The sequence below is a fragment of the Takifugu flavidus genome, chromosome 9 (assembly GCF_003711565.1).
Source record: "Takifugu flavidus isolate HTHZ2018 chromosome 9, ASM371156v2, whole genome shotgun sequence".
Classification (NCBI taxonomy): domain Eukaryota; kingdom Metazoa; phylum Chordata; class Actinopteri; order Tetraodontiformes; family Tetraodontidae; genus Takifugu; species Takifugu flavidus.
This window is the reverse complement of record NC_079528.1, coordinates 8,026,418-8,048,737: the sequence shown is the minus strand read 5'-3', so window position 1 is coordinate 8,048,737 and position 22,320 is coordinate 8,026,418. Positions and strand designations below refer to the sequence as shown.

The following is a 22,320-nucleotide window of genomic DNA, read 5'->3' as shown; positions in this document are numbered from 1 at the left end:
ATGCTACAGGTTGCTAACAGGTACAAGTTGCTAACAGGTACAAGTTGCTAACAGGTACAAGTTGTTAACAGGTACAAGTTGCTAACAGGTACAAGTTGTTAACAGGTACAGGTCGCTAACACCTTTTATGTCAGGCCAAAACAATTTTGATTGTAACAGACGCCGTATAAAAATGAATGAATGAGTGAGTGAGTGAATGAATGAATGACGTCCACGATATCTAATGTTCCAAATTTAAGGCTTTTAATAAAAACTTTCGTGTTTTTTAAAACTGACACTATTTGAACGATGGAGGAAAATTGCTAAAATAAGTCATGCGATCTTTTCGATAATTCCAATATTTCTTATGTTACGAAAGCAAATGTTAAAGAGACGGCAGAAGTGTCTGTTTTTTCATATTTTACACACATATTTATATTTTATAATTGAGTGCTAGCTGCTAACATCAGCTAACAGCTGCGAGCGGAGGCAGGGAGGCCAGAATAATCTGTCGGTGCTGGTTCAGAATTAAAATTGACAGGTTTTGTTCTGAAAGGTGCAGAACCTGCTGAGCACTGCATGTTCTCTTCCTCTGAGAAAAAAGAAGTTCCCCTGAACGTTCCGTGCTGAAGGTTGAAGATGGCGTCATTTTAGATTAAATGCTAGCTTACGTTAGCACAGCCGCTAGCTGCAAGAGCTCTTCCACTCGTCTGCTCCGTTTGTCTGTACTTCCTCTTTCATGAAGTCTTTGTGACATGTTTTTACTGTGTGTTGCAATAGACCCCCCCCCCACACACACACACACACACACACACACACACACAAAACGCTACAAAATGAAACAAGCCAGCGTCCGTGTGAACACACACCCAGGAAACAGGACTTGATGTTCTCTAAAAACAAATTATCAGGAACAAATAGAAAACCAATAACGTCCCTCCTCCCTCGTCTCCTGCATGTCGACCAAAATGTAGAAATGTCTGACGGCGGCGTCGAGGCCCCGCAGCCATAAATGCCACGAAATATGAAAAGAGAGATGAACAACATCAACAAAAGAGGGGGATTGAATTTCACTGTGGGGTTCAAAATGAGAAATGACATAATAAAACGATTCTATTAAAAATCCATCTGACCGTTAATAAAAGTAATGATTTGATGAGGACGTACGGTCACAGAGCCGGCGGCGCCCGCGGAGCCACACCGGCTCTTATTTTTACTCTGTGACACCGTAGAGAGTAAAAATAAGACCGTGTGTGTGTGTGAGAAAGTGTGTGTGTGTGTGTGTGTGTGTGTGTGTGTGTGTGTGTGTGTGTGAGAGTGAGAGAGAGCCAACATAAAAACAATTGCTTCCTCCACCATCTCTGACTTAATGAGATTTGGAGGCTGCTGATGTGGTCGAGGCTCAGGTAATATTTGTTGTTGAGGTGATGCAGGATTGGAGAAAACACACGTCAGCAGTGCCCTCCTGGGCGGCGGCCTCCTCATGGGCGGCGGCCTCCTCCTGGGCGGCGGCCTCCTCATGGGCGGTGGCCTCCTCCTGGGCGGCGGCCTCCTCCTGGGCGGCGGCCTCCTCCTGGGCGGTGCCCTCCTCATGGGCGGCGGCCTCCTCATGGGCGGCGGCCTCCTCATGGGCGGCGGCCTCTTCGTGGGCGGCAGCCTCTACATGGGCGGTGCCCTCCTCCTGGGCGGTGGCCTCCTCCTGGGCGGTGCCCTCCTCATGGGCGGCGGCCTCCTCATGGGCGGCGGCCTCCTCATGGGTGGCGGCCTCTTCGTGGGCGGCAGCCTCTACATGGGCGGTGCCCTCCTCATAGGCGGCGGCCTCTTCATGGATGGCGGCCTCCTCATGGGCGGCGGCCTCTTTGTGGGCGGCGGCCTCTACATGGCTTTCGACAGGTCTGATTGTGATGAAGAATCGTCTAATTTCCTGCAGCAGTTCTGGTCTCTTCCTATTGTAAAAACATTCTCTGCTGCTTTTCCCGTCTTATTTCTGCCATCTGCTTGTCTTCATCGTCCTCGACCCCCCCGAGACTCTTGTGGAGACGCGTCAGCGTCATTAGACTGATGAGCACATTTAGAAACCATCAAAGCTGTAAAACATAAAATATTCACATAACTGTTCCACCACTCTGCTGGCGCGAATCCAACAACTCCACCAGAACTTTTCCCAGCTCAGAATTCCAGAATCCTGACGTGTGTCTGAGGCGCTGACTTGCATCTTTATGTTAAAACTAAGTCAAAACTACCCAAACAGGCAGGCAGGGAACATCAACTTCTAAAACTTGTTTTCTTACTTTACGAGCTACAGTGGCTACAAGCTAGTGAGGATCAAGCTAGTGAGCAGCTTGATGACGGGCGCTAACTGTCGAGTCAACACGCACGATGACGTCAGGAATAACCGACAGGTGATCAAAGTTATTTCATCATTAGAGTTGATAAGAAAGCCTAGAAAAGAGTTGGAGTCCTTCCCGACAAACCAGGAAAAACTGTGTGATGAAGCAGCAGAAGCTAACTTTTGTTCCTTTTCTTGCCTTTTCTTTTTCACTGTTAGCCTGCAGATTTATGAACGATCAAATCTGAACCTCAACAAAACCATCAAATCTGCAAGTGAAGGGGTGAAAACACTCTGTGAGGAAGCGAGACTCCACCCGACCAGCGCTACATCATCAACGCCGCTACGCCATCAAACGCTGCCGCTACGTCATCAAACGCCGCTACGGCATCAAACGCTGCTGCTACGCCATCAAACGCTGCCGCTACGTCATCAAACGCCGCTACAGCATCAAACGCTGCCGCTACGTCATCAAACGCCGCTACGCCATCAAACGCTGCCGCTACGCCATCAAACGCTGCCGCTACGTCATCAAACACCGCTACGTCATCAAACGCCGCTACGTCATCAAACGCCGCTGCTACGCCATCAAACGCCGCCATCAAACGCCGCTGCTACGCCATCAAACAAACCATTAAATCTGCAAGTGAAGGGGTGAAAACACTCTGTGAGGAAGCGAGACTCCACCCGACCAGCGCTACATCATCAAACGCCGCTACGCCATCAAACGCTGCCGCTACGTCATCAAACACCGCTACGTCATCAAACGCCGCTACGCCATCAAACGCTGCCGCTACGTCATCAAACGCCGCTACGCCATCAAATGCTGCCGCTACGTCATCAAAACACCGCTACGTCATCAACGCCGCTACGCCATCAAACGCCGCTGCTACGCCATCAAACGCTGCTACGCCATCAAATGTCGCTGCTACGCCATCAACTTCGCCGCTACGCCATCAAACGTCGCTGCTCGCCATCAAACGTCGCTGCTACGCCATCAAACTTCGCCGCTACGTCATCAAACGCCGCTACGCCATCAAACGTTGTTGCTACATCAGCAGAATACAAGTAATAACGCAAAATATTTAAGCGATTTATCCTGTAAGATCTCAGTTTGTCTTTGTTTCCTGAGCTTTGTAGCTCCTCCCCTTAAGATTCCGAAGAATCGGGACGGCCCTCCGCTTGATGTGAACATGCTAACAAGAGCTAAAGGGCAGAACTGAGACTCTGCCCGAGTTCGGACGGATTCTGCAGGACGGAGAGAACGCAGAAGAACGTCGGGCCTCCTCCTCCGTTTGAACCCTTCTGAAAGACGCAACCAAACAAAAAGACGGCGACAACTTTTCAACCTCGGGCTAATTGCTGCTGCTCACTTTCTCCTGCTTTTTTCTCCTCAGACTAAAATCGTAAAAACACCGTCGAATAATCGAAAAGACCTTTGAAACACTAAAGGCTTCATTGAAAAAGTTCAGCTGGAATTAAACGTCTGAACTTCAGCCAATAATCACTGAAGGGAACTCAAACGCCACCTCAGATGAACGACGCCCGGGATTAAACGGCGAGGCCGGAGGAGGGGGCGAAGGGGCGGGGCTCGCCGCCTCCTGCAGCTTTATGGCAGCACAATGGCGGCCATCTTCGCCGCCTCTCCTGCAGCCTGTAAGTCGACGCTTTGGAGGGTTTTGTTAAATCTACGGTGGCTGATAAGGCCACCGCGAGTATCCGCAGCTTAGAGGAGCCAAAGAAGAAGAAAGGATGTTCAGCAGTCGGGGGGGTTTGGCTAATCCACGCCGCAGATTTGACAAAGTCATCTTAAAGCTGCGCTGCTCTTCATCACATCTTCCTCTTCTCTCTTTCTCTACTTTCCTGTAAAAGGAATCCAGCCACAGCAAAACCGGGCCCCGAACTTCCCACTTTAGTGGTTTTTGTAGCCCGGTTGGAGGTGGGTCGGAGCCCGCCGGACACTTCCTCGGCAGCTGCGGGAAAATCGCCGTTTCCCAGGAATATTCCGCTTTGAATCCAGCGGAAGTTCAACTTTGCGTTTCGCTTCTTTTGCGCATCTCTGTGTTGTTTCGCTGCTCATTTGCGTGGGAAGTTGCTATAATTACAGTCACAGATGAGACCCGGCTGGTTATTAGTCAGGCTGGACCTTGATGGGCTGTTTCAGCCGCGTGCAGATATAAATTACAGCCATTAAATTATAAAAATATTCATGCTTCTCTGCAGACATTTCTCTTTCTCCCCCCCGACACGATTAATATGACGACTTTGAAATAGAAACGGAGCCCGACTCTCTTCCTCTTTAATGTTTTAATTTCTTTTATTATGTGTGATGTCATCGGTCCATTTGGGGGAGGGGCCTCAGGATCCCCGGTGTTGAACGGTGAACAGGAGGCCTCAGAGTTCACTGCGGCTTAATTAGCTGCCGCATACGTGTAATTATTTCTGCATTTTTAAACGTTCCTCTTCCTCCGTCTTCATCGTTAAGGACCGTGTTTGAGGATATCCTGCAGTCACGAATCAATCCCACATCGGCCTCCACGTAATTACACTTTTTTGTGTTTTTTTTCTTTCTTCTGCTGACGTTTGAATTTAGAACCGGACCCCATTTTTAGATTTTTCTTTTATTCATCAGTAAAAATGAACTCGGCTGCATAATTAAGGTGTTTAATGCGACGGATGATCAATATCCGGCCCTGAAAATCGTATTTTATTTATAAAGACTCTGGCAGAAAAAAAAAATATTGCAGTAAAAAGATTCCATTGAATTAAATAAATAGAAGTAAAAAGTTCTTTAAACATCTGCGATTACCTTTTCATCTGGAAACGGTGAAATACGGAACGACTGACGTGTGTTTGATGGTAAACGTCACCCTGTTAATGCCTGAGAACACCTGGGGAACCGGGCCGACAGAAGCCCGCGGCTAATCCCGCGTTAGCATGGTAGCGCTCAGGTTGGCGGTTCTCACAGCTGGAGGAAGCGCTTCACCTGTTCACGCCGCTCACATCAGCCGAGGCTTTAAAGTCAACCTTCCACCGCTTTTCCACTAATTAACTAATCTGACAGACGAGAACTTCCCCTGAAACACTTCCTGTTGCCGCGCTGGCTCAAACGCACGCACGCTCGGTGTGATGCCACAAATCCAAAAACTTTTGCTCTTTCTTTAAAACCTTAAAGTTGGAGAACCTGCGTGTTGAAACTCGCGTTGCCTCGCGTCCTGCAACCTTCAGAATGGTTAGCAACTGTTGCTAGGGCGCAGCTGTCTGCTAACACAGAGCTGCAGGTTGTGAGGACACTAAGTTTGATGAAAAGATCACCAGATGTTGCCAAGATCACTCAAATGGACCCAGTAAGTTCCAGATGTGGGACGACATTAACGATGCGTTTAAAGCCACGTTACTCGTGATAGCTTGGAGAGAGGAGAGAGTCATTGCTGCTAGCGCTAGCAAAGTGTCTCTGAACAAAGACTCAAAGTGACCTTTCACATCAAAGGAACATCCAGATGAAAGCGAGTCTTTCTCTTTTTACACTCAGAGAGGCTGGAGAAGGTGAAGAACGTGGAGACGTTGTGCGGCGGCGTCCCAGGAGCCGCGTCCTCCACTCTCCACCCTGCTGCTCATCAAACTGCCCTAAATTCCATGAACATCATCAAACCCTCCACACACACTCGTTTACCTGCACATCCAGGAGGACTTCAGAACTTTCAGCTTCCGGGTGTTTTAATATTTTTTTCCTTTTCAAAGTAGGAAAAATCCTTTTCAACTAAAGAATTCAGAGCAAACCCTCCTGATGTTTTGGTGGTGATGGACTTTTCTGTCCACAGGGACTAAAAAAGGTTCTGGACAGTTTTGTTTTTGTGGTTCCTTCTCATGTCTAATTTTTATTTTCATTCACTTCTTCGCAGATGAGGATTTAAACGGAGTGAAGATGGGATTTGATCCCTGTGGAGAGACGGCCCAGTCCCAGCTCCCAGTCCCACAATGCTTCTGGACTGGGAACCCGACCCATGTCCCTCTTCTGCCCATTAAAACCTTTGGCTGGTTCTGGGGCCCCTGAGACCGACACCAACATGCTGAGGAGCATCGTCCTAATCTGAGACCCGCTTGGTCATCTGAGCCGCGTTTAATCCAACAAACTGTCAGAGATGAACATGTAACAGGCAGCAAGGACGAAACGGGCGGAGCTCTGGGAACACTGGGAACTCTGGGAGCTCTGGGAGATGTAATAACCCTCCAGACCAGGGGGGCAGTGCTTCAGCTCTACCTTTGGATTATTCCAGTCAGCAACACCGATTTTGGGCGGTGTTATAACCCTGCTAATGATCTTCTGGGACAGAAACGTGTTGCTGACTCAGCATATTGTAGCAACACCAACGTCTGGATGTCCTGAAGCGCGAATCTGTCCTAAGATCATCTTTGCTAGTTCGTTTCCTCTGTTGGGTTCACATGAAATTGCGCTGTCGATGAAGGTGTCAGATAAATGGACAGTGGACTGTCCCGGCCAAGCAGGACGGGGACACATTCAGACCCTCCCGGCTCCTGGCGGCAGAGACTCCTGGTGTCCACACATTAGCGTCCCGCTGCGGGACAGCCTGGAATGTGCAGGTGGAAGTTTTACGGCTTCGTTTTTGTCGGATGAGGACAAATTGGATGCGATCTCAATGGTGAGATTAATGGCACAGCAAACGGTGGCTCATGTTGCCGCGGCGACAGGCGTTTCCCCCGGCGCCGTTCCCCGTGGCTGCAGCTCATTTAAACGTGGTCTAATCTCTGTGGTGGCGGAGCGAGGGGAAATCGCATCGCTGGACCAGGACGCCTGACAGCTGCATTAAGGCCTGCCAGGCCCCATTCATATAGAGGACCCCCCCCCCCCCCCCCAGCCTGCCATAATCTCCCAGCATGCCTCAGTAACGGCGAGAGGCTCCAGATTCATCGATCAAAAATAAAATTTTGGTCACAGCGTTGGTTCTTCACGGGTTCCTGAAATCACGACAAAAAATGAAATAAACTTCACGTTGTAACAAAGTACAAAATGATAATAATTATAATTATAATTTTTTTTTTTTTCACCCTTGACCGCAACGGCGGGTTTTTGTGTGTTTATCTACATATAATATTTAAATTTGGTAAATAAAGGATCTGGTAAAAGTTAAAATATCACGAGAAGTGAATGCTGTTCCTCATGTTGCGTAATTCTAATTTATTTGTTCATTCTGATTGGTCAGTTGGGATTTTGGGGGCGGGGCCACTCCACTCCATAACAGACAAAACAAGCGCTTCCCAAACAGGAAGTGGAACTTTTTAATCCCAGAAATGGAACGACTCAGTTTTTCTGTCACCGATGAGGAAAACCTGCAGGAATCACTTCTAATTTACAGAAAACAGAAATAAAAAGAGAGTTTGGCACCAGCAGGAACGAAGAGAAACCCACCGTGTGGCAGATGAACTCCCCCCTGACCTGTGCAGGTGAGGCTCAATGGCGAGCTAACGCTCAGACTTCAGGTCAGGTCAGTGAGCAGGGCAGAGGGCCCAATCAGGAGGTCCCTGCAGCGGGTCGCAGGAACAGAGACGCTAATTAAAGATCGGGAACGTGTGCGGACTTCCTGTTTGAAAGCTCAGCTGCTTCCTGTTTAAGGCTGCAGGTCCTTGTTTGAGATGTTTCCTCCTGATAAATTATCCGCGGGGCTGCTGGGAGATGAAACCTGTCAGACGGCGGTGAGGGATTCGTGATTGTTGCAGCTAAGATTTGCACGTCTGGTGATCCATCATACAAAGAGAAAAAATAATAAAGCGCTCCTCGGACGAGCATCAGCAGCTTGTCGCGGGTTTAGCCACCGAGCGATAAATAAGCCGTTTCAGAAGCATCGTGATGATGAACTGAGTCGCGCTGATGCATCGCGTCGTGTCACATGACAAAATGGCCGTTTAATCACAAATCTCTCGCCACCTCCGTCGCAGCGGGAGCGCGTTTGTCACCGACCGCTCTGGAAATTGGAAAAACCACTGGGCTCCACCTGCTGTAAAAGATTACTGACATTAGCGATGACTTTATTCACCTAAAACAGGTCGTTTCTGTTGGTTTGGTAGTTGGGGGCGGGGCTTATAAGATGTATTGCGGGCGGCCTCCAGGGGGAGATGTTGTGCTTTTTTTTTTTTTCTCAATTTCTTGTTAAAAGAGCACTATAAAAGTCTAATTTCACCAGTTTCACTTCTTAATTCATCATCTACCTCAGGATGTTCACACTTTTTCAAAAGTGATACGTTTTATTCCTCTTACCCGGTCCAGCTCCACCACTCATTTTTATACCCTTTCTTACGAGTAACAGAAAAAAAAACAAAAGTGAAAAAATCGCGGTAACAAACTCATTAGCTTGTTAGCTTAGAGCTGTTATTTGCACAGTGACCCAAGTGTCAACAAACTTCAGATGTCATGTGACCGGCTGCCATGGAGATCAATCAATGACCTCTTGTTTTTATTGTCACGTGATCTTCCGATAGAACCTTGGCGATCGACCGCTAGATCGCGATCGAGGTACTGAGCACCCCTGATCTACCTGCATACCTGCTACCTGAAGGAAGGTGCATTCGACTGTAGAGAATATCTGAAATGTCAAAGCTAGCCAAACCTAGCTGTACGTTACCTGTCCAGGTAACTCCTGCATCGCTCCTCCTCCAGACCCACAGAGGTTCTGGACAGGAGGCCTTTTAGGCTCACTGACATTTCTGATGCCGAATGGTCGAAGCTGCTGTTCGCTGGTGGAGACCTGGATGCTGAAACGCTCCCGTCCACCTGATTGGTAGGTGGGAGGAGGCGGAGCTACAAAGCTACACAGTAATTAACATCAAAGTTGCGTACAGGTGAGAAAGTTCAGGCTGGACTGCTGTTGTCAGTGACACAATTATTTGAAATTAGCATGATTTCTTAATTGTTTCTTAATATCAGGGTTATTTTGTAATTACTCCAAATACATTTCTGACATTTGGCTCCTGACTGGATTTACTGGGGGATAATTCATTTCTTCAGGCTTTAATCACTGGAAGCCCACCGAGTCAATGTCGCTAATCATACTGAAGGTTTGGACGCTCGTTAGCTAAACGACCATTTGGTTGAATCCATTATTGAGGAGGAATTTGGATTTTCAGGGTTACAGGAAATGGACGCACGGATCGCTTTGAATCTTCTTTGAATTTTCTTTGAATCATTTGTTTATTTGTCCTCTGTTAAGTTTGTTTTCCAGCGCCGACACCAGTGCACGGACGCGTGTGCTAGCCGCCGCGATGCTTTATGGATGTAAATGAGCTCCGGGTTTCAGTAGAGCTGTTTTTTTATTATTCATGGAGGATTGATCGAGGATTGATCGAGTCTCGCCGCAGACGACATGAATGAAATATGCATCCAGCAGACGGTCCGAGCGATGATGGATCCCGGGTCGGCTGTGTGGGAGCTCCACGTCCAGATGACTTGTGTCTGGAGTGACATCAGATCCCCAAAAGTGAGCCAGGGACCTTCAGACCTGAAGAGGTGAGGTACAGACATCAGACAGAAAGGTGCGAGCAGGAGGTCTTCGGCCATGTTTGCGTCATTATTGTAGGTAAAGAGGAGCTTAGTGAAGATGACAAAGGCAGCGGGGACAGGTGAGGTGTTGTATGGTCACAAACATCCAGAGCTTCAGAGCTTTCTGGAGGACGTAGCTGGAATCACGCCGGAGAAACACTCGCCGTCTCCGTGAGTTTGACATGTGCAGGGGCCAAATCCCGACCTTCTTCTCAGATATTCAGCAGGAATCAAAGGATTATGGGAAACGGCGTGTTTCCTGTGCTCCAAACAGACGCCTGATAGGGAGCGAAACCATCTCTGGCGTTAATCTGCAGGTAAAATAAAGCCGAGTGGAGCCGCCAGCGATAAGCCGCCAATCTTTCAAGCGTATTTATTACAGACCGGGTTTGATGCTATCGCTGCGAGCGCCATGCTAAACATTTCCATGTGCGGCGTGCAGGATATTCCAGAAGAACAGCCTTGTTTGGCCGGACGGCCCCACATTAATGATCCCCCAGCAGAACAGAACAGAGAGGTTGAGATGGTGCCACCGAAGGTACCGGTGAAACTACCTGGGAGGTGTCATCTTTCCTCGTGCTGGCGGATATTTTTAACGGGATTTAAGAAATGGATGTTTTCTTTGTGAGGCCGATGCTTTTCCTTCATGATGTAACCGCGTGAAACAGGAATTTACATTCAGGATCATTTCCGTCGAGATCAGAAGACAAACGCCGGCGTCGTCTGCGTATCGGCTGATCAGAGTCCCCCTCCAGGCTTTTCCCTTCATGCTCAAAAGTTCATCAAAGCAGCTCAGAAATCAGAGACAAGCTAATTACGCCGCCGCCATATTGCAGGGGGTTTCGGATTGGTGGCGTTCCCGGGCGTCATCCGGACTCCTCTCGAATCTTCAACCCAGGAAAAGCAACATTTGTCCCGTTATTCGTCTGTTTTCGGAACGCTGACAACGTTCCCAATCTTCCGTCGGTTCCTGGTCTTCCGCCCCGCCCGTCCGTGAACCGGCAGGTTCTCTCGGAGGTTTGCGTTTGCCGACCTTGACGGCCGTTGACAGCCTTTTCTGTTTTCTTCCCTTTGAACGGAATAAACGCAGCTGGGACCTGCTGCTCAAAATGTCGCCCAGTTTTTGACATTTTGAAGGGAAAAAAAAAAAGCAGCAGAAGTTCCCAGAAAACATCAAACTTGAGATGTGAGCTCCGCTTCACAGGTTATTGGTCTGGACGTATTCCTGCTGGTGCTTGATGTCACCTGGAGACTTGGCGGGTCAAACCGGCCGCGTCCATGTTTAATTCTCAGCTCCGTCTCCTCGGACGTCTCGGAGGGTCACCGGGAGGAAACGGCGAGCTGATTTAATTAGCTCCTCTCATTCCTCCGCCACCATGGGAGGTTTCCCCGAGCAGGACTGTTGTTGTTCAGCAGCGTGATCACACTCGCTCCACGTTAATTAAAGTTTCATAGCGAGGTCTGCAGGGAAAAGGGCTGAAACTCCATCCAGATGGTTCCTGATAGGAACCCTCAGAGGACACTTTTGCTCCTCTCTTCTGTTTAATTCTTATCAAAGATATTAAACAGATCCTCTGATCTTCTCAGGAAATTCGCAGAGTTACACAAAACCCGAGTTATGAGGCAGCGGGAGAAGGTTCTCGTTTGAGGAACCATCACGGAGAAAACACACAGATCAGCGCCATGTCAGAAGAGTTTAGCATGAGTTAGCATGTAGAAATGAGTCCGTACATCTTGTTTCCTTGTCTCCTTCCTGGCTTCTGTGGTGTTGACGGTTAATGAAGATTTAAGGCGCAGATGTTAGCACAGACGAGCTCAAGGCTGGTTCCCATTTCTCCGTTTCTAAGTTTTTCTTTGTTTGGATCCTCGGTGAGAGATAATAAAGATGCACCAGCTTTATTTTCAGTTCTTTAACCCTTAAACAAACAGCGTGGACACATTCATCTTGGCGTCGACGGCGAGGACGGCGCACCTGCTCCGCTAAATAAATCCACCTCTGTCAGGATTCCTGCTGCAGCTGAGCCGCACGTCGCCTTCACTTCTCCTCAAAATCATACGAGAGCAGGAGGTTTTTCATTAGAGGGAGAAGCTGATGGGAGATACGAAGCACTTTCTGCCCCTCTCAGAATGATCCGCGAGGCGAGATGAAGGCGCCCCCAGCTGGAACCTGGACCCGGGGAGAAGGTTCCGAAAGTCTCACCTGACCCACACAAGTGGGAAGAAACATCTAAAAGAGGAAGAAAAAGAAGGTGGGAAAAGGAATCGCGGAATGTAGATGTCCTAGAGAGACAGATGCTCTGCTCGGGGTGGGAGTCAGAGAACGAAACAGGGGAGAATGACCTGATGAGACGGAGAAGGAAGTGTAGGACATAAAAGGTTGAGGAAAAGGAGGTAAAGATGGGATAAAGAAGAACGGAAGCCGGAGACACGGAAGGATCAAAGCAGGAAATGCTGCAGAAAGAACGGAGGAGAAAGATGAGAAAGCACTTGTGGGATGAAACAAATCGACAGCAGAGGTTCCACCGGTGTTTGGATCAGGTCCTGATACTTAACGAGCATTAAATAACGAAGAAACGGGAGAAATCAATCCGTCAGTATCGAGGACGAGAAAACTGGAAACCTGGAACCATTGGAAAGAGAGGGAAGTGAAAGGAAAGAAAGCTAATTCCAAGTTCCATAAACGACAGAAAACCTCACCAATAATCAACATTGACTGATTAGTTTGGAATTAATTATTCCTGCACCTTCCTGATCACGCTGTCCTCCTGCCTAATCTTCATTTTCACAGCAGACAAATTAGAATCCCGAGTGCAAAAATCGCTAAAAATGTGAAAACGGCGTTTTAATCCAGATTTAGCGTGTTTGGACCTGCAGACCTCAACACACATCGTTAACGTTATTCACGTCTAAAGGGGAAAAAGGTTTTTTCCCAGCGGGTGAAGTGTCTCTCTGAGGGCGGTTAACGAGGTCGTGCACGTGCTGCCGCCCACGTCGCTCAGCGAAATGTTCAGCGAGTGCGTGAAATAGACGAGGATGTTCGTTTAAACCCAGAAAAGTGATGGAACATCGCGACGAAGCTGCAGAGCCAAGAAGAAACAAGGCCCGTTTCAGTCTGTCAGACGTCTGGAGGACGGAGGACACCTGGGTCACCTGGGTCACCTGTGGCTCAGGCCGCCTCTACGGGACCCCTGTGGCACAAAACCAGCTGCTCCCAGTCCAGTGGAGGAAGACGCTGGACACTTGGTGGGCTAATGTCTCCGTTTCTCCGCGGTTAAGCTAGCGGAGCCGCAGAGCCCAGACGTCCACAACATGAATGCTAATTTTGCTCTCCACCTTTGACTTCTCCAACATGCCATGAAAGTGGAAGCACGTTGGACGTGTCGTATTTTCCCGATCAGAGGAGGACCCGAGGTCTTATCGCGCTGCGACCTCTGACCCCTGACAGCCGTGCGTGGGGCTAAATGGGCCGGTGTGAACACGGCAGCGCTTTATGGAAATGAGCGCTGATCTTTGACCTCAGGACTAATCCTCCACTTCCTGTTGCACACTTCAATTAAAGGTGGCATAAAATTAAGAACCTTGCGCTTCGTCTTCTTTCCTGTTTACTCCCAAACTCCCATAATCCTCTGCTGGTATCTCTCCCAGGCTGCATCCCGTCTCCTCCTCGTTCGCTTCGATAAAACGGAAAAAAATTACTCCGAATCGGCGGAGTTGAAGGACTCAGAGCTGCTGGGAGAGAAACTTCACTCAAGTTAAAGTCGGCTTGTGCTCAACAAGTGGATAATTAAGAGGAAAATCACGAAAATGTGTGTGTGTGTGAGTGTGTGTGTGTGTGTGTGTGTGTTTCTGTCAGCAATAAATTCAATTCTTTTGTCGTTGTGTTTCTATATTTTCTGACTAATTTTTGAACCAACACCCAGAATTCTGCTCCAGGCGTCTCGGGAGAGGATCAACCGGTTCTGGAGGCGCCGCTGAGATAAATGGATAACGGAGCGTTGCCTCGGTCCCTCGACCTTTCACAGATGGAGGGGGCACCATCCACCTGGTGGGGGGGGGGGGGGTGACATTTGTGCCGCTAACAGAACCAATCCTGCCTTTTTATTCAGATGTGAGGTTTAATCTGACCTTTGAAGACGACTCCAGATTATCTGGGCGTAATCAGCCTCCGCCAGTGTGGGCAGGAGAGTGGATCCATCTAATCTGGCAGATTAAAGGGAAGCATCAGCCATTAGAATATAATAGTTCCTGCAGATGTGAGAGAAAAAACCTGCTTTAATAATTCAGCGCTGGCGTTTATTATTCATGAGGGCGGCGGCGAGATGAGAGCAGCTGCGGAGCGACGCAGCACTGTTGCTTTAGCCATGGTTGAACTCCGGATCATGCAGCAAGCATCATGTTTGGTGAGATAAACGGAGCTTGGATGGTGTCGTAGCCGCGCTCCCTCTGCGGAAGGTTCAGCCGGCTACTGGCACGGCGTCGCCCCTCGGTCACATGACCTGCCTCCGTGTCAGAGTTGGTCGAGATCATTTCACATGATAGCTACTATTGGATAGAAGCGAATTAGCAAATATTAGCCATGAAGGTGGTTTCCTTAGCGAGCTTTCGCTACAGCTGATGAGAGGAGACAGGTTGCTAATTGTTTAGCGCTGCGCGTCATTAGCATATGTTCTAACATGTCCCCAGATTTTGAATCGCTCTTCGATGCAGATTTGTCATAACTTACAGAAACAATTTCCTGAACATCTTGTGGGAGTTTTTGATATAAAACCCTGTTCGGAGAGCAGGTGTGAACGCTGACAGGCCTCCAGACTCCTGAGCAGCGCGGCGAGCCGCCAACTCAGAGTCCTGCAGCGCTAACAGGGCATTAGCATAGGTTAGCGGTTACTTTAAATGGGCGCTTTGAGCTTAAAGGATTTAGTTTAAACTAAAAACTGGACACAGAAACTTTTAGTCTTTCCTGGTTGATGAGGTCACCCTGGATCCTGAGCTAGCTGTAGCTTAGCTTAGCTGAAGCCTCAGTTGCTGAGAGGCGTCATTAGAAGAAAACACTTTCCCGTATTGTCCAGGACACGAGTTTGTTCTACCACACTTTTGGCCTGATTAAAACTTTGTGAATCCGGCTACTTGGATCCTTTAAAGTCGGCGGTGACTAAAGGCGGGCTTATCTGGAAATCCGGCTGTGGGATTAAAACCGCCACACCTGAGCATTTTAATGCTTTCTGTTTAATCTGGTGGCAGCAGCCTCTCACCTTCATCCGTCTCCTGTGAAGTTCTCGTTAAAATATTCAGAAAGTGAGCCAGAGAACGTCTGTGTTTAAACTTTAAAACCAGACAGTCGTGGTGAGATGTCAGCACAAACTCCGCTGAGCTTCTGAGGCTCCGCTTTATCATTTGAATTTTAAGACTCAATGTTGGCGAAGCAACGTGGAGATGGAGAACATCACTTATTGACAGAGGCTGCTGTCAGTGCGGCTTCTCCACAGCTCCTCCACGACTCTCCTCAGCCCAATATCATTTAAACAACCTTTGAAGGGAGCTTGCTTGTGTTTGAAACATAATCCAGCGTCATCGCAGCAGTCATGAACGACTGGTTCGATTTTCAGCAGAAGAGTCGTGTCCCTGAAGGCGTCGCGCTCTTGTCTGGAGGGTGGGGGGGGGGGGTTCAGGCTGATCACATCAGCTGAGCTTTCTGACTCCGGTTAAAGCAGTAACTGTGTTACCGGGAAACTCAGCTGGAGCCTCTTTCAGGAGTTCCGGGAATCATCGACGAAAAACAATCTGTTGCTGCAGAGACGGAAGGTCAGGACGGTCGACCACCAGAACTCAGAAGGCGAGAGCCTCAACCGTGATGGTCGCAGTGTGCCGCCAACGTTGTGGGAGGATGAAGAGCTGCCTGTGTGATATCATCTTTAGTGAGTGAATGGTGAAGATGGAGGCGCTCTAAAGTTGCTACAGGTTTATGGACAGGTGATGTCATTGTTCCCCCATTCTCTGTCCACTTTAAATTGATTATTTCTCATTTTTCTTCTCTCAGTCCAAAATCTGAAGCAGCAGCAGTCGCAAAACTCTGAAAATCTTCATCTTTCTCAGTCCTCTCCTCTTCTTTTACGCCCTATAACACCGTCCACCGTTCAATTGTGGTATTATACTGCCACCCGCCGTCTGCTGGTGGTACTGCAGGACGGAGCTCAAGTTTTATAGTTTTGGCCGAATTAAAAGCTACAACGTTAGAATGTCAATGTAACAAATCTATTTGAACAAACAGATATAGGGTCATTATACAAGAAGAAAGTGTTTGTTCATGGGTGGCACGACAAAGACAAACCTGAACTGTCCACCAGCCAGACCTTGACCCAAGCTGCTGATGTGGTGAGGGTTACACCCTCACCACAACCACCACCTTTGATGTGCCGGGGCAAAAGGCCAAAGAGTCATACACAGGATCATGCCTACTTAAAATGCTGAAAGTTGAAACAGAGCGAGCGCAACAACAGCTTGTCCTCACCAATGAACAGATTAATTTAACAAAATTTAAACAAGAACAGGTGAAACTGCAAATTAAATTGCTTGAAAAACAATTAATGTGAATCACTTTACACAAAAGTTATTTATTTTGTGTTCCAATGGAATCCTGAGAGCAAGTTTTCAGTTCTTTTTTTATTTTAACGGTCATATTTTTGTTACAATAAATGCTGTCTTGCGAAATGTATATGTTTATTTTGGTACATCACTATATTTTCAAAAACCTTGTTTCTATTTACAACTTGAAGCATAATAGTCCCTTTTATATGGAATGTAAAATTACACAAGTATTTGTGTGACACACATGCTAACAAAATGCTTTAAAATGACAAGACTGCTGTGATCAACTATATAATTTTGATTTTTAGTGTTTGAAGTCACATTGTGATGAGAATGACTCAAAATAACTGTCTTCGAGACAACATTTGTGAGAAATTACTATTTCTTCATACATAGGATCATTTCCAAATCCACCTCTGAGGTGGGATCATTATAATCTTGATTTTCAGGATCAAAACGATCCAGATTCAAATTCAGATTCAAATCTTCAGGATAAATTCTGCTTTGAAAAACCCGATTTTGGATCAGATCAGAGAAAAATCCAATCCACCTGGATTAATCCTGTAGGATTATTTCTGAAATACTGGGCCCTGGTTTCTGTGCGCTCCTACCCAGGGCTGAGCTCGGTTGGCCTTGCCGACAGGAAGGTTGACGTGCAAGTTCCTCGTTAGTATAGTGGACAGTATCTCCGCCTGTCACGCGGAAGACCGGGGTTCGATTCCCCGACGGGGAGTCACTTTTAACTGTTGTCCGGTGTCAACATGTACACACAGTAGAAGAGCTCAATATCCCATCTGGAGCTGCTGCGCCTCTCTCTCATCTTCTTTTCGGAACGTTCTGACTCGCATCAACAAATTGACTAATGTGTATGCATATAAAATGTATAAAAATTTGCCCGTGTGGATGGATTAAAAGTGAGCGGTGGTCTCTGAGCGACCTTTGAGCTTTTTCATGCAAATTTCAAGCTTTAGTGCTAGAATTCTTGCCTGCCACGTGGATGGCCAATGGACACCAAAGCTACTTCAGGTCAGAACTCAGCAGTCCACTTACGCGCCATCCCATCCACATCAACTGGATGGCTATCGAGCGTCTCCCCAGCTTCAAGTTCCTGGGGAACCACATCTCAGAGAACCAGTCCTGCCTCCAGCACTACATTTACACAACAACACACTAGCATAGTGTCCTACGTGGCTACAGTTTAAACTTTTTTTATAAAACTGTCCTTAAACAGAGGTGGTTGGCAAAGGCACTTCCAATCACCCACATACAATGCAGTCCTCCACTCCTTCCAACAACAAACCAAACATTCACACCATTTCAGGAGACCTGGACACTCACCACCTTGTGAGCCAGCAGACAAAGGGGAGACACCTCGACTGAAACTAGGTGAACGACCCTACCAACGACTCTCAGGTGACCACCCAGATCATTAGCATGCTAGAATAGCCAACAGGATCGGCCAATGTTCCGTCTGGTTTCTGTCCCGCTGCAGCAGGAGCTCGGTTGTCCTTGCCAACAGGAAGGTTGACGTGTTACCTGTGCAAGTTCCTCGTTAGTATAGTGGACAGTATCTCCGCCTGTCACGCGGAAGACCGGGGTTCGATTCCCCGACGGGGAGTCACTTTTAACTGTTGTCCGGTGTCAACATCTACACACAGTAGAATAGCTCAATATCCCATCTGGAGCTGCTGCGCCTCTCACACATCTTCTTTTAGGAATGTTCTGAAAAAGTGGATGGAAGATCTATCAGTCCCATACCGAGACTTGTGCTGTCCACAGGCGACACAGTTTTGATTCTTTGATCACATTTATCAGGTGTGATTTGAAAAATGAGTGGATAGAAATTATAAAAATGAATAGAATATGAGAGAGAGGCGCAGCATCTCCAGATGGGATAATGAGTTATTCTATAGCGTGTAGATGTTGATACCCGACAATGGTTAAAAATAACTACACGTGACAGATGGAGATACCGTCCACTATACTAACGAGGAACACATGTGTAAGAGAGGGGGGAGAAGAAGAATCAAGGAAGAACCTCGCAATGGTTAAAAATGAAAATAATTCTTGCATTTACCGGGAATCGAACCCGGAACTCCCGCGGGCCAGTCGAGAATAGTTGTAACGGAGAACCAGCCAATCATATTTAAGCTTCCCGAAGACCTCAGAGGGCGAGTTCGAATCCAGCTTTGGACATTATCAAATCGAAGATATGTGTTTGAAAAATTCTTTAAAGAGCATCGCAGTTTCTGTGAGTTTTTTGAGCCACAAATGCTGCTCGTTTTAGGAGCACAGCAGTCTATTAAAGTGTAGTTTGAACTAATTCAGTTGGGGATAGACAGATGGAATATTAGTGTTGTTAGTATGATACTTGAGTTCTTTAGATATTGTTTTCAATTCAGGACTCTGTCGCCTTGAGTTGGCTTTTGCGAAGACAGAAATGTTGACAACAGTATGGACCAAAGTGGGAAATTCAATTTTATTTAAACACAAACACACTCATAAAACATTAAATCTCAAACTACGTACAATAGTGCAACTGTCACGGAGTGAGCCGTGCCACTTACGCACACACGTTTGCATTTCATTTCCATTCCGTTCTGTCTTGGTTTACTCGGTTGAAGCATTTCACACACACCACTTTTTACCATAGCTTCTTATTGGAATACATTGTAGCCGACATGCACGGCATGGCCAACCGGCATTTACGTTACAATTATTTCCACCCAAGTTAACAACGCACTTCATGTTGCCTCACCGTATCACCTCCCGTCTGTTTAACATTGCCCAAAGAATCACACCCACACTATGGCGGTTTAAAAAAAAGTCAAGGTTTGTTTGTCATTTATCAAAAGCACCAATATTTCAATAGCTCATCAGCAGGACATACTTCGCCGTTTGGGGAACCCGAAGGACTGGTCCATGATTGTATATATGGAGGGGTTTCGCGGGCTGCTACGGCACAATCTATTTTAGCGGGGGTGTTTTATTGGGGTACATTGAACATGTATTTTACTGTGCACTGGGTGGTTGTTAGTGGTGGAAATTTGTTTTGGACGTTTTACGCATATTTTGTATTTTCTTTTCGGTTGTTGTTTTGAGTTTCGACATGCATTAGTTAGCGTAATAATTTTGATAATTGGTTTCACCTGTGGGAGGGGCTACAGCTATATAAGCCCTGTAGTAGGCCCCAGACGGGGTTGGTTGTTGAGTTGGTTTTTGGTTGTTGAGTTGGTTGGTTGTTATTTTGGAGAAAAAAAGAAATTGTTGGAGAAAAGAGTCAAAGTTGTGGTATGTAAAAGTGTGCAGGGTCTGTATGTTTTCGTATGGATTTAGCCTGGCATCTTCTGATGCCACTTTTTTTGGTAAATAAAAACACATTTTTGGCAGAAAGAAGCTTCCACCTCCCTGTCTCCTCCACTGCCGATCATCCTTGCGACATGTTGTGTCTGGAGTGAGACAGAAGATTACAAAGATGGCGACGAGGAAGGCCTGTGACGAGGCAGTAGCAGCAGCAGCAGTTGGGGACGTTGCAGTAGCGACAGTAGCCAACCCCACTGAGTCATCCCTGGACCGGCTGGCAAAAATGTTTGAGTCCTTTATGATGGTGTAGCGAGCCAGAGATGACAAGCTGGAGAGAGAGTCAGCCCAGCAAGCCCAGCAGTATGCAGACCTTGCCCATCAGGTGACCCAGCTACAGCTGGATGTGGAGACAGTGCGAGAGAGGAAGACCACTCCAGTTCCCTCTCATGGGGCTACAATAGAACTGCCTGCAGCCACCACCAGAGGGGGTAAGACACCATACAAGCTGAAGATGGCAAAGCTGGGAGATGCAGACAACATAGACCATTACCTGACGACCTTTGAGAAGCTGGCAGCAGCCTGTGAGTAGCCAAAGGCAGACTGGGCAATAACAGGCAAAGCCAGGAGTGCTTTCATTGCAATGGACCCTGAAAACAACACGGACTTTGACAAACTAAAAGAAGCCATACTAAAGAAATATGACATTAATGCAGAGACGTACCGCTCACAATTCAGAGCTCTAGATACCAGCCAAGACGAAACACAAGAACTGTACATACGCCTGAAAGACCTTTTTTGTAAATGGGTGAAGTACGACAGCTGCAGCAAAAAGGCCCTCATGGAGACCATGGTGCTGGAGCAATACCTGCGCACTCTCTATCCGGAGGTGAGGACCTGGGTCAAAGAACGGAACCCAGCAACAGCAGCAGAGGCCGCCACCACGGTGGAGAACTTCGTCGCTGCACACAAAGGCTCCAAGAGGTACCGCTATGCTGGAGTGTGGGACCACCCGCCCTGGGGTAAGTCTGGTGTTGGTAGAGGATGTGGTTCTGGTAGCTACAATAGGAGCACACAACCCCCTCCCCAAAGCAGTGTTAAGCCCCAAGGTGTGTCTTGTTTTAACTGTTTGCCCGTGTGGATGGATAAAAAGTGAGCGGTGGTCTCTGAGCGACCTTTGAGCTTTTTCGAGCAAATTTCAAGCGGTAGTGGTAGAATTCTCGGGAGGCCAATGGAAACCACAGCTACTCCACCACCATCACACTCAGCACCAGTGTACCACAAGGCTGTGCGCTAAGCCCATTCTTCTACTCTCTCTTCACCCACGACTGCAGAAAGGAAGATGGAAGATCCATCAGTCCCATACCGAGACTTGGGCTGTCCACAGGCGAGAGGTTTTCGTCTGTCTCATCTTCTGCTCTGGTCGGTGCTGCTGCTGCATCTCTACAATGCCCTGCACAATTTTTTCAATGGAGTCCTGCGTCAGAGGCGTGGGCATGGCGGCTGCTGCTACTGGCATAGCATCTGCACACAGAGGTGAAAAGAAAAACACTAAATCAGATACGGCATGGACTTTGTTTGTCTGACATGAAATAAATGTGGTAACAGTGTATTTACAGCTCTGGACTTGCAGATCAGAGTTATGGATGCTCAGCATCTCCCTTTCCATCTCTACGTCCTCCTTGAACTTGTCACATGAAGGAATTGGCATACCCAGGGGCTCAGCTGGGGCCTTCATGGGATGCTCAGCAGGTGTGCAAGATGTGGTGGACTGCTGCCTCTTCAGCAGGTACTGCTGCAACCTGAACATTCGTGTACCTGGAACGCAGTGCTTTCCTGTGACAAAATCGGCATAGCCATCACCTCTGCTGTCCCAGAACTCCTTCCACGTGCTCTTGGCTCGGGCACCAAATCCAACCAGCTGGTCGTCTTCAGATGAGGCAGTCACTCCATCCCCTCTTCTGCCGTCATAAGTGAGAAGAGCCTGGATTTCTTGGAAACTGAGGGCATAACTCACAAATGACTGTAGGCTGTCCTTACTGTGGCTGTCAGTCATACAGAGACCTGCTGCCTCCTCGTTCTGCCCATTCTTGATCAGATACACGGTGTATCCTACGTCATTCTGCAAAAGCCATCTGAATGACTTCCCTTTATATTTACCAAACTGCAGGACATAGTCTCCCAGCACCTCCATCTTATCTGAGGGATCCCCCCTCTTTGTAGTTTGAGATTTAATATTTTATGAGTGTTTGTCTTTAAATAAAATTGAATTTCCCACATTGGTCCATACTGTTGTCAACATTTCTGTCTTTGCAAAAGCCAACTAAAGGCGGCAGAGTCCTGCATTGAAAACAATATCTAAAGAACTCATGTATAATACTAACAACACTAATATTCCATCTGTCTATCCCCAACTGAATTTGTTCCCCACCTATCTCCAGATTATTTGCAGCAGATTAAGGGGATAACATAGCTTTTCCCTGTTCATATCTGCTACTTGCAATTTAGAATTTGTCACTAAAACTATGCTTTGATACAAACTACAGTTTAATAGACTGCTGTGCTCCTAAAAAGAGCA

General features: G+C 47.5%; 1 protein-coding gene, 1 long non-coding RNA gene and 2 other non-coding genes across 4 annotated transcripts; 3 read left to right on the top strand and 1 right to left on the bottom strand.

The window, feature by feature from the left end:
- Nucleotides 1-3,646: 3,646 nt before the first annotated feature.
- On the top strand, nt 3,647-8,507 carry LOC130531518 (uncharacterized). Its single transcript, XR_008952122.1, has 2 exons — nt 3,647-4,847; nt 6,211-8,507. It is a non-coding gene; the product is annotated as an uncharacterized LOC130531518 (long non-coding RNA).
- Nucleotides 8,508-17,103: 8,596 nt separating this feature from the next.
- trnad-guc (transfer RNA aspartic acid (anticodon GUC)) lies at nt 17,104-17,175 on the top strand. The gene has a single exon. It is a non-coding gene; the product is annotated as a tRNA-Asp (tRNA).
- Nucleotides 17,176-17,988: 813 nt separating this feature from the next.
- On the top strand, nt 17,989-18,060 carry trnad-guc (transfer RNA aspartic acid (anticodon GUC)). Its single transcript has one exon. It is a non-coding gene; the product is annotated as a tRNA-Asp (tRNA).
- Nucleotides 18,061-21,096: 3,036 nt separating this feature from the next.
- On the bottom strand, nt 21,097-22,018 carry LOC130531887 (uncharacterized). Its single transcript, XM_057044064.1, has 2 exons — nt 21,360-22,018; nt 21,097-21,266 (listed from the first exon to the last, which is right to left on the bottom strand). The coding sequence occupies exons 1-2, from the start codon at nt 21,934-21,936 to the stop codon at nt 21,097-21,099; spliced, it is 747 nt and encodes a 248-aa protein (XP_056900044.1). The 5' UTR covers nt 21,937-22,018.
- Nucleotides 22,019-22,320: the final 302 nt, after the last annotated feature.

Bases quoted from the DNA above. Each gene is read 5' to 3' on its own strand.
- LOC130531887 (XM_057044064.1), bottom strand. From the start codon at position 21,936: ATGGAGGTGCTGGGAGACTATGTCCTGCAGTTTGGTAAATATAAAGGG. The intron at 21,267-21,359 runs GTAAATACACTG...CTCTGTGTGCAG, and splicing joins TGATCTGCAAGTCCAGAGCT to ATGCTATGCCAGTAGCAGCA.